The sequence below is a fragment of the Amaranthus tricolor genome, chromosome 17 (assembly GCF_026212465.1).
Source record: "Amaranthus tricolor cultivar Red isolate AtriRed21 chromosome 17, ASM2621246v1, whole genome shotgun sequence".
In the NCBI taxonomy this organism is placed as follows: domain Eukaryota; kingdom Viridiplantae; phylum Streptophyta; class Magnoliopsida; order Caryophyllales; family Amaranthaceae; genus Amaranthus; species Amaranthus tricolor.
This window is the reverse complement of record NC_080063.1, coordinates 8,216,805-8,226,992: the sequence shown is the minus strand read 5'-3', so window position 1 is coordinate 8,226,992 and position 10,188 is coordinate 8,216,805. Positions and strand designations below refer to the sequence as shown.

Below are 10,188 nucleotides of genomic sequence, written 5' to 3'. Positions count from 1 at the left end.
AAATAATCAAACCATAAATCACTAATTTCATTGAGTATCAAGAACTGAATAACCAAGCTTTCCATTCAAGCCGTCAAAACCTAACTACCCTTTCCCCATTTCTCTGACTTTCGCAAAAGGCAGTGGCTACTGCCTCATCTTTCCCTTGATTCATTGCTGCCAATTCAGAGGTAAAAATTGTATTCCTCTTAATTTTTATTCTGTTTTTGATATTCTTGTCTTTTAATCCTCATAAATATTGAGATTATCAATCTTTTCTATGTTATTATATTTTCTTATTGTTACTGATCATAATATTATCCCCACATTGAGATTAATTGGATGTTTTGAGAAATTATTACATACATACTAGTTCTCTTTAAATTAGATGCGTCTTGTGGATTGATGTTGAGATCAAGGATTTGTTAGGAAAAGTTTATTATTGATAAAGTATGGGTCAATTTGAGGTTCTTGAAAGTTTTATAAGGTTCTTTGGAAGATTATTGATTTTGAATTTGAATGTCTACTTTTGCGATTAAGGAAACTTATATAGGGAAATAATGGATGTTGGATTGAGATTGGTGGATCTTGATGATTAGTATCAAATGTATGAGCATAGAAATTAAGAAAATTAGTCAAAAATGTTTTTTATTCGTAGGGTTAATGATGATTTGAAGGTCTTGAATGAATTAGGAGATACTTTGGAAAATCATTGATTGTGGGATGAAATACTTATTGTTTATATCGATTAGACGATTTGATATTCTTGAGGAGATTATTAGATTCTTTTGGGTATTCTTGATTTTGGGTTTAATGATTAATCAGAATATGCATAATTCTTTAATGGTTAGAAATGCTAGAGTAGGCTTTTGTTTAAGTGGCAGTATTAGGATGACATGTAATAATTTATATGTTAGTATAGTAGTATCGAATGCTCTATAGTGATGTTGTGATCTTGTTATGCTCCAGGAGATGATATCAACGAAGAACTCTTCTAGTTGTTAGCTGGATTCGTTACCTTGAAGCGACATTATCGGTGAGTAGTAGCAGTCCCTTAAAGGGTCTGATCAGACTACATTCTTGAAAATAAACTTTTTACTAAAGCTCTTTTGAATTGGAAATTGTTGAGACAAATGTTGTGAATGTTTATGCTGATATTATGATATTGTCAATGGATCGGGCTTGCGAGCTGGTCATTGACGGAGTTGAGGAACATTGTTCCCTGCTCCCTGTTTTGAAGCGAATTGTCATTGAGATATTGACTAGCTTCACCCGAGAGCGACATAGCCTTAGAGCTATGGGGCACCTCTCAAACTAAACTCCCTGTGCGCACATAGATCTAGGAAACTGATGTTGCTTTTAAACCCTTATTTGGAAATTATTGTGTTTGTTGTTTTGGATTTGTTACTTCTCATTTAGTTTAATCTGACCCTCTGTTGTTTCCATCTTTTAGTTTGATTACAGATCGGAACCGATCGGGAACGATGGGTTAGCGGTGATTGAATAGCGTTCCAAGGTTGTATTTTGAGCTGAGCATGTGGGAATTTGTAGTTTTGTATTAGGTTTTTGGAAAAATGTATATTAGATTTGGTTGTGTTGGTTATATTGGACTTGTAGGGAATTGTATGATTATCTTGTATTTTAGTTAGATGTTGGTTTTGGGATTTAGCTGAGTTAGTCACGTTGAAGAGCTTGTGATCCATTTGCTCGAGTTTTGGAAGTGTGATTTCAGTTTCTTGGGAAATGAACCCCGTGATGACCCTGTTTACTCAGTCAACGATAAGTTGGGTTGTTACAAATGGCTTCACATTTTGGACTGAGGGTCATGACCACAATGACAATATTCCTCCATTGAATGATGCTTTGACATATAAACATTATGTTGGATGATCCAACAAAAGCATTGCATCATCGATTTATCTTACTTCGGAGTACAGAGTCCAGACATATACCTTTCAAATCATAATAAATTAAAAAAATTATTAAAGTGGGTATGAACTCTAATTTTTAAAGTTGGGTATGTAGTAGCCTAGTAGTACTAGACAATAGACTACTAGTTTAATAACTAATAGAATTCATTATTCAATAAATAATATATTAAACTAAGCGGGCGTGCAGGTATACTCGCAGGTATTTTTTTGGTGTCGCTACCCGCCCATTTATCTTGGCCGACGGGTATTGCCCGTCCAAGCTTTAAATTTTTTTGAAAAATGTTGTCCATACCCGCCTATTTTTCAAGCCGGATGGGTCAAACTTGGCGGGTAGCCCGCCCATGAACAGCTATACATTAAAGTAACCTAAGTCAATATAATCAATAACCATAATCAATTAAGTAAATTAAGCCCTTAATAACACATAATAACTCATTTTCAACAATCACACTCCACAAATTTACACAATAAGTAAAAAAACTACTCATACATTACCTTAAACTACTTGTGAAGACCTAAAGGAGTAATGAATGCACAGATTGTAAGCTGCATTTGAAGAGAATATTGAAAATTATGCAAAACCCTAATTTACGAATATAAAAACGAAAAATCAAAGAAAAATGTACCTTAGACAACTTCAAGTATATGCTAGACCACTTTACTTGTGTTGGAGTGGAAGAGGGAGGGACTAACTAAAGGTTTGAAGCTCGTTTAATGGAAGAAAATAAGGGATGAAGTGTCGCCTGAATTTTTTAGGGTTTAGTAAATTTGGGGAAAATGAGGAAGGAAGAAGAAGAAACTGATTTTACCACGCATCAGTTCGTTATTACTAACAGCGAACAATGACTTAAGGTCAAAAAACAGTCAAAGTCATTGTTCGCTGTTAGTAACAGAGAACAAACTCTTTGCCTTTTATTGAGTTTCAGTAATGGTTCTCTGTTACTAACAGCGAACATATCCAAAACAGAGGTATGGGATAAATCTACTTATGTTGGGAAATACTTTCAAATTTTAGCTATTATGTGATTTTTTATATTATTTTACTTATATGTTTTAAATTTTCGAAAAAAGTTATATCCAGTAAGGCCCAAGTACATGAAAAAAATAAAGCTTAGGCATTTATATAAGAAATCAGAGGTGCCTCCATCCTAACATTATGCTTAAACCTAATTCCTGTTCATTCTTATGTTTTCTCTTTCTAAATCCCTAATTATGCGCCTCCCTTACCCCCATATCTGAGGATAATATCATTCAATCAAAAATTCAGGGTGGTTGTTATGCTTGTTATGACCTTGTTGATCGCATTAAGTCATCTAATAGTATATATCAGAGATTATGGAGAAAGTCTTGGTAGACCATTGGCCGCCATGATTTGACCTAGAGCAAAACACATCCACCGCTCATTCCAAAACCCATGTCCAACCCCACGACAGCCGAAAAGTATGAATGCATCAACGGTTCAACCCAAAAAAACTGTCTCAGGGACTCTAACTATAGATGCACAAGACCAAGATTAGTTCATTCATTTTTCTATATATGTGTGGAAATGAAAGATTTATTTTGAAAAGATTTGAATGATTTACTCTTAACGGGCTTATAAAGTTTCTAGTACATGCATTGAATGGTGAATTAAGTATAATTAGTTTTAGTGACCTATTTTTGAAAACATTCAATTTTGTCAATTCGGTCAATCCGGCTAATTCGGTGCATTTAGGTGCAATTTGGATTGATATTTTGAAATTCGGTTTGGTTCAATTTGGATTATAAAGAATAGAGATATTATCAATGGTACCCCAGTGTTATTGCACTTTATCTTTGGTACCCCGTGTTTTTCGTAATTCCAATGGTACCCCCAAACTATCTTGCTAATTACAAACGTGACACATTTTCAGTTTTTTCTGTTAAGTGGACATTAAATTTTGAATTTGACCTAACAATGGTTAGTTTTTTATTGCTTATATACCCAAGTGCATCCATTTCAAACACACGTTTCTCTTCTTCCCTTTCCCCTCTCCACTTCCTTCTCTTTTTCTATGGCTGCTTCTTCAAAGTACTTATCATTTTGCGGTAAGATGTATTACAGTACTACCAAAAGACAACCTGGAAGCCCTAATTAATTCCATTGAAGTTGGTGATAGCTGGGTAAGGTTGAAGAAATGCTACTGTGATCCAACAAACTTCTATGATATTAGGGTTTTGGGTTCAATTAACAATCTGAAAAGAATCTACTACAAATGTATGTCGTGTCAAGCATTTGAATGGGGTTATGATGCTGATTCGAAGGAAAACCTTGATGAAGCTGCACTTCCAGAGGTTCAAGGGGCTGCTCTTGTAATGATGAATGGGGAACAATTTAATGAACTCAAAGCTAATGTTCTAGGGATGTACAAGAAGGTTGCTAGCTTACTTAAGGTTGTTGTTTTTGTTGGACTTCTTGAGTTTTGACGATGACTACACTGTATTTAAACAAATATGTTTTTAGAGATTATGTGCAGGTCGATATCCGGTCGTGATTATGATCATTGATAGTACCTATGGCTTGGTTCATGGAAGTGTACGTGTCAAAAGGATCCAAGAGATGTTAGAAGAGTATATCGCTTGGAATGTAAAATGGAGACAGGAGGTCTACTGTTCCCAAGTTGGATGTTCTAGCAAAACTGGAATTCAGAGACAGCGCACTGTTCCTGAGCTGAAGTCAGCACGTTAACTAGAAATTCTGATTATTTATTTTTAATCACCATTTTTTGTTAATGTATTAAATCAAGTTAATTTGTTGCAATTATAATTTATTAAAGTTAATTGGCAAAGCTTTTTCTAAAAGTGACTAACGTTTTAATTAAATTTCTTTTAGGACTTATATTTAGTAAAATGGAATTTACTAAATATAGGTATAGCAGCCGTTTTCTCTTCTAAAAGCCTAAGATAACCAATTCCTACAATTATTTAGTAACATCCCTATTTTTAGTAAGCCTAACTGTTTCTATAATTAGCATAAATTTCCAGCAGTTACTACTGGAATAGGAACTGCTGTTGAAGAAACTGCTGATAAGGAAACTGCTGCTTAAGAGAACAGTACCTATTATTAGTAAATGGGAACAACGGTTATTCTTGTTATAACCTTGTACTTGATTAATCAAGTTTTATGCCTACTTTAAGGAGATAACCGTCTGTTGGTTTAAATCCACATTATTCCTATGATCATTTTTGATAAGGAATAATGGATTGGAATATTCCATTTTATTAGAGATTTTATTTTCTATAAATAGCATCTTATTTCCGGCTGTTCCCAAGGAAGAATAGAGTGAAAAAAACGCATGAGCTTTAATTAATTCATGCTATATTTTTGGAAAATTTACAAGAAATATTTTGCTTTTAAAATTGCCAATTAATTTATATTTCTTGTGCAACTTATTGATTTTATTTTTAGAGAATTTTTATCCTTTTTGTAAGGGTTTTTGAGAGTATTTGTAATTAGACTCGGGTGAGTCTAAGGGGGAATTTGATAGCTTTGAGTGAAGCTAGTGTGGAGTTTAGCTTTTAGTGAAGCTAAGTTTGTTGCTTTGAGTGAAGCAATATTAAAAAGAGTTTGGCCTAGTTGATGCGCTTCTAGTGAAGTAAGGTGTTTAATGTGATTGTAACTAATTGCCTTAAACATAGTGGAGAATTTAGAAATCCGGAGGGGTCGTGGTTTTTCCTTCTAATTAGGCCTAGAAGGTTTCCACGTAAAAATTGTTTGTCTCTTTTATTATTTTGCTCTAAGTTTAAGCTTTATTTATTTTATTCAATTCCGCAAAAACAGGGTAAAAACGCTTAAACTAGTAACAACAACAATTCACCCCCCCTCTTGTTGCTGTTCCCGTTCCTAATTGAGTCTACAGTTTTCATGAAATTTGTTGTAATGTTCTACTTACTGTTGTTTGTTCTTTCCATTGTAAAGTAAGATTGTAAGCGTAGAAATCGTTTCTATCTATGTAAGCTAGCCACTTATCTTGGTCAGGGATAGGTTTAATGTTGTGACCATAGGCCAACTTATATTTCTCCAATGAATACAATTCATGAACAAATGATTGTGGATCAAGACCTTCATGAAGAATAGCTCTCATTGCATGCCTACATGGTATGCCAGTGAGTTGCCACACATTGCAAAGGCATGTGTGTTGGTTCAAACTAACAGACAGAGTTAATAACCCTCCATCACCTCATACTCCCCTAGACTAGACATGAAAGCCCTGTAAGACCTACTCACATTGCACAATACTTGAACTCTCTTCACAACATTTGGACAAAGCCTCTCCCAATCTTCACACTTCTGCCTCCTTGCAGCTAACCTAACCTATAATATCTCGGAATAACTCGGATCGTTTGAAAAGAGAAGACGACCTTTTTAAAGAAAGGTAAATATAGTCCGAGTCAAACCAGGATGTTAGAAGGCAGTTATAAAACGGATTTGAAATCAAGGAAAGCTTGCGGATCGAGTTCAATTAGTGTTATTATAAACTACTAGATATAAGAAATTCTTAGCAGCGGACAAGAACGAAAAAATTAAATCTACTTATTACAACTTGAGAACGAAATCGCCTCATAAAACCAAATGTTTTTTTTAAACTTTATTAGAAGTTCTTATCAAGACTTCTGTATCATTAACGATTTATTTCTCCAAGGGACAATCCTCACTCCACAGACCTGCAACTTAACTTACTGCTAGTCATTGCCCAGAAAGGAAACAACATCATCGCAGGGTCGTTAAGACTAAAAGTACACGTCAGCAAACGTCGCATACCAATTGATTAAATACAACAAGAGAAAGATTTAATAGCTGTCGATTTCAGAAAATACGCTTCAATCACGCTAACTAAGAATAATCAATTTCATGTAAAGGTTAGTCAGCCATACTGCTGTACTATCCAGCCATACTGCAGGTACAACTCCAATCTCCATAAGTGAGACATTACATTAGGGGAAGTTAACCCCTAAGCAAGTCTCTACCATAGACAATCGCCTTACTTCGGTGCCTATGGTTAAGTATGCATACCCCCGCGGTGGCTCATAATGCCCCCATATACCGCGAGCAATTCATTTCCACCAATTGACGTCATACTACGTCCACTTTAAGGTTAGTGAGGTCATACTACCTCTGCTTATCAAAACAATGTATCAAAATTATTTATTCGGAAAGATAACAATATTCATACTATATATCCATACTTTACTTTTGTTTACCATTATTATATGATACATCGGACTAAATGCGAAATTCGCTGCGTGTACATACCTTAAGCAAGATAACCAACTCTCAAGCGTCCTATTCAATTCCCGGTCACGAATCGACTTCCTACAAGGTTCAATCGTATTCGGGAAATAAGCACACATACACACTTTCCTCAAATCAACCATAACACACACATACAATTACAACCACACCTAGAATACCACACACATCACGAACATCCATCACATACTATAACATGGTAAACGCACAAAACAGGACAACATACATAATCTGTCCAGAAACGCAATTTAAAACTGTCAAACTGAAAATCCGACTTCACCGTTGCGTCCGGAAGGCGTCAAAACCCCCGGGTACCAATTTTCATAATTCATAATGTACTCTAAGTATTTTTAACCTATTTTCAAGACAAAAAGTGTCCCAAAAACAGATTTTTTTAACATTTTTCTAACCCTACGGGATTCACCAAAATTTCATCAACAAATGAATTCCAAATGGTACATTGCCTATTAGATATCAATGACCAAATTTATATAATTCTTATGAACCATCTTTGAGATTAAATTCATTGTTCAACAATAATTTCTTTAACCACACACATTTTTTTTACATGAACATTCATTTTTATATATAAATTTCAAAATCACCCATCACACAAACCAATCTTATTCTTCACATATATGCATATCTAAAAACTCTAAAAAGAAACATTCTTCATCAATTTAGATAGAAAAAATACATCCCAAAATCATACATGAAATTTTAAATTCTTAAATTAAACATGAATTATAAGATAAAACATATAATAATCATAGAATTTTAAATTAAAACTTAAGAATCAACATAGATTAAGAATTACACTTACAATTGTAAAGGAAAACACCTAATGATCAAGTGTAATGGAGTTAGGAATGTGGATTAGGAGGAATTTTGAAAGGATATGTTTTTTTTTTGTCCTTGGAAACTTTAGAAATGAAAGGATGTCAAAATGAAAATGATTAAGGAATTAAGAAGGGTTAATTATATGGGATTAATGCCTTGATCCTTCATTACCCTAAGGGAGTTACAAGCTCCACCAAGAGTCCCTCCTATTTTCTTTTTTTTTTTTGAAAATAAAAGATGGGTTAAGGAAAAGTTTGGGCCCAAATAATTCTAATTGCCAAAAAGGATTGCAAATCTCATGACCAAGCCCAATAATAAATAATATATATATATATATATATATATATATATATATATATATATATATATATATATATATATATATATATATATATATATATATATATATATATATATATATATATATATATATATATATATATATATATATATATATAATATTACTAGTAAATTATTAAATATATCGGGGAAAAAAAAATCGGGAAAATATCGGGGTGTTACATAACCATTGTGACTCTCCTAATTCCCTCTAACATAGTTAACACTGGCTTGCACCTGTCAGTTCCTAGGGTTCCATTGAAACTTTTCACAAAATTTTTCTTGTTAATGTCACACTTCAGTTCAGGATCGAATTTATGTTTTGTCCATCTCTCCTGTGGACCCATGTTAGCAAGCCATTTCCTAGCCTCAGGGTTGTTTTTCACAATTTCATTCATGGCCTTTGCAAATGTGAAGGTTGAGAAAGCCCCACATGCTAGCAAAAACAGTTGCCATAACTTAGGTCTAGGAAAAGGCTTCTTCCAGTTGGCACTAAGGTGTTTGCAACAATACCTTCTTTGCACCTTAGGCCACAAATCATTGAGAGCCTTGTCAATTCCCTGCATTTGAAAACAACATATTAAGATTAGGTTTAGAAGATTATATATAATCAATGAAATGCTAAGTAATAAGTGTACATACCTTCAGCCTGTCAGATATTATGCACCATTGTCTCCCCATTTACTTGGTTCAAGTACATGTTTAAGATGCCAAATGAAGAACTTCCAACTCTCTTCATCTTTACATGAAACAATACCCCGTGCCACTGGAAACATTTCATTGTTGCCATCAAGGGCAATTGCAGATAACAAAACACCACCATAATTACTCTTTAAATGAGCCCCATCCACTCCAATAAGACTCCTACAACCAGAAAAAAGGCTATCCAGAAAAGCCTTGAAAGATACGAAAATGCTCATAAATACTAGGGGTCTATCTGAATGTATAGGGGGATACTAAGCACAGTTTGCATGTGAACCATTGTTTATTGATTTGATAACATCACAGTAAGATGGCAATGCACTGTATGATGTATCATTCCCATCATTAATGATACTCAAAGCCATGTTCCTCACCCTATACAAGCCTGGTTGTGCCATCTCAACACCATATCTGGACCACAAAATCTCATTCAATGCCTTACCTGGGATGTCATTATTAGCTCTTATGTCCTCCAGTAACACATTGCATGCCCACTTCACTGTTACCATAGGGTTTTGGTTTCTAACCTCAAGCATGTGTGTTCAGGATTTTGAATTTTTTGATAGCCCAAGAAACACCATCAGCCAGCCTAGAAGCATGTAATCTCCACTCACAATTTGCATCACTACACCTAACTATGTACCTAAGCGTGTCTGCTTTAGCAACAAAAACCAAATGGTATGCAATAATCCCTAATAACATCCCTCAAATGTTGCTTATCTGTAAACAATTTCTGCTCCTTAATCATAATGTTCCCAAAACATTTGTATGTGTACAATTCCCCATTCCTATACAACTTAGCCAAATAATTATCAAAGTTATCACATTGATCATCCCAAACTGTTCCTTCAAATGAATCAAAGTGATCTGTAACTGCATCAACATCATCCACCCTAATGCCATCCTCTACCTCAGCCTCTTCATCACTATCAACTAAAGACACATTCTCACCGTCACTACTATGGAATGACATAGTTGGACTGAATTATTTATCATCACTCTCACTGAGCAAGGGTCGTGTTCCAGATGCAGCAGCAGCCTCCTTTTCCTTATTCTGTTGCACTAGTCTTGCAGACTTTTTAGTAACTGCCTTCTTAATTCCCTTTCTTTTCAAAGTGGCCTTGGGAT

At 34.5% G+C, this 10,188-nt stretch overlaps 1 protein-coding gene across 1 annotated transcript; it reads right to left on the bottom strand.

Annotated features, from left to right (window-relative positions):
- Positions 1–5,791: 5,791 nt before the first annotated feature.
- Positions 5,792–9,569, bottom strand: LOC130803703 (uncharacterized). The gene is made up of 6 exons (XM_057667904.1): positions 9,338–9,569; positions 9,082–9,295; positions 9,001–9,007; positions 8,547–8,918; positions 6,116–6,243; positions 5,792–6,020 (listed from the first exon to the last, which is right to left on the bottom strand). The coding sequence occupies exons 1-6, from the start codon at positions 9,567–9,569 to the stop codon at positions 5,792–5,794; spliced, it is 1,182 nt and encodes a 393-aa protein (XP_057523887.1).
- Positions 9,570–10,188: the final 619 nt, after the last annotated feature.

Bases quoted from the DNA above. Each gene is read 5' to 3' on its own strand.
- LOC130803703 (XM_057667904.1), bottom strand. From the start codon at position 9,569: ATGGTAACAGTGAAGTGGGCATGCAATGTGTTACTGGAGGACATAAGA. The intron at 9,296-9,337 runs GTTCACATGCAA...CTATACATTCAG, and splicing joins TATCAAATCAATAAACAATG to ATAGACCCCTAGTATTTATG. The intron at 6,244-8,546 runs GTTATGTAACAC...GAGATATTATAG, and splicing joins GAATTAGGAGAGTCACAATG to GTTAGGTTAGCTGCAAGGAG.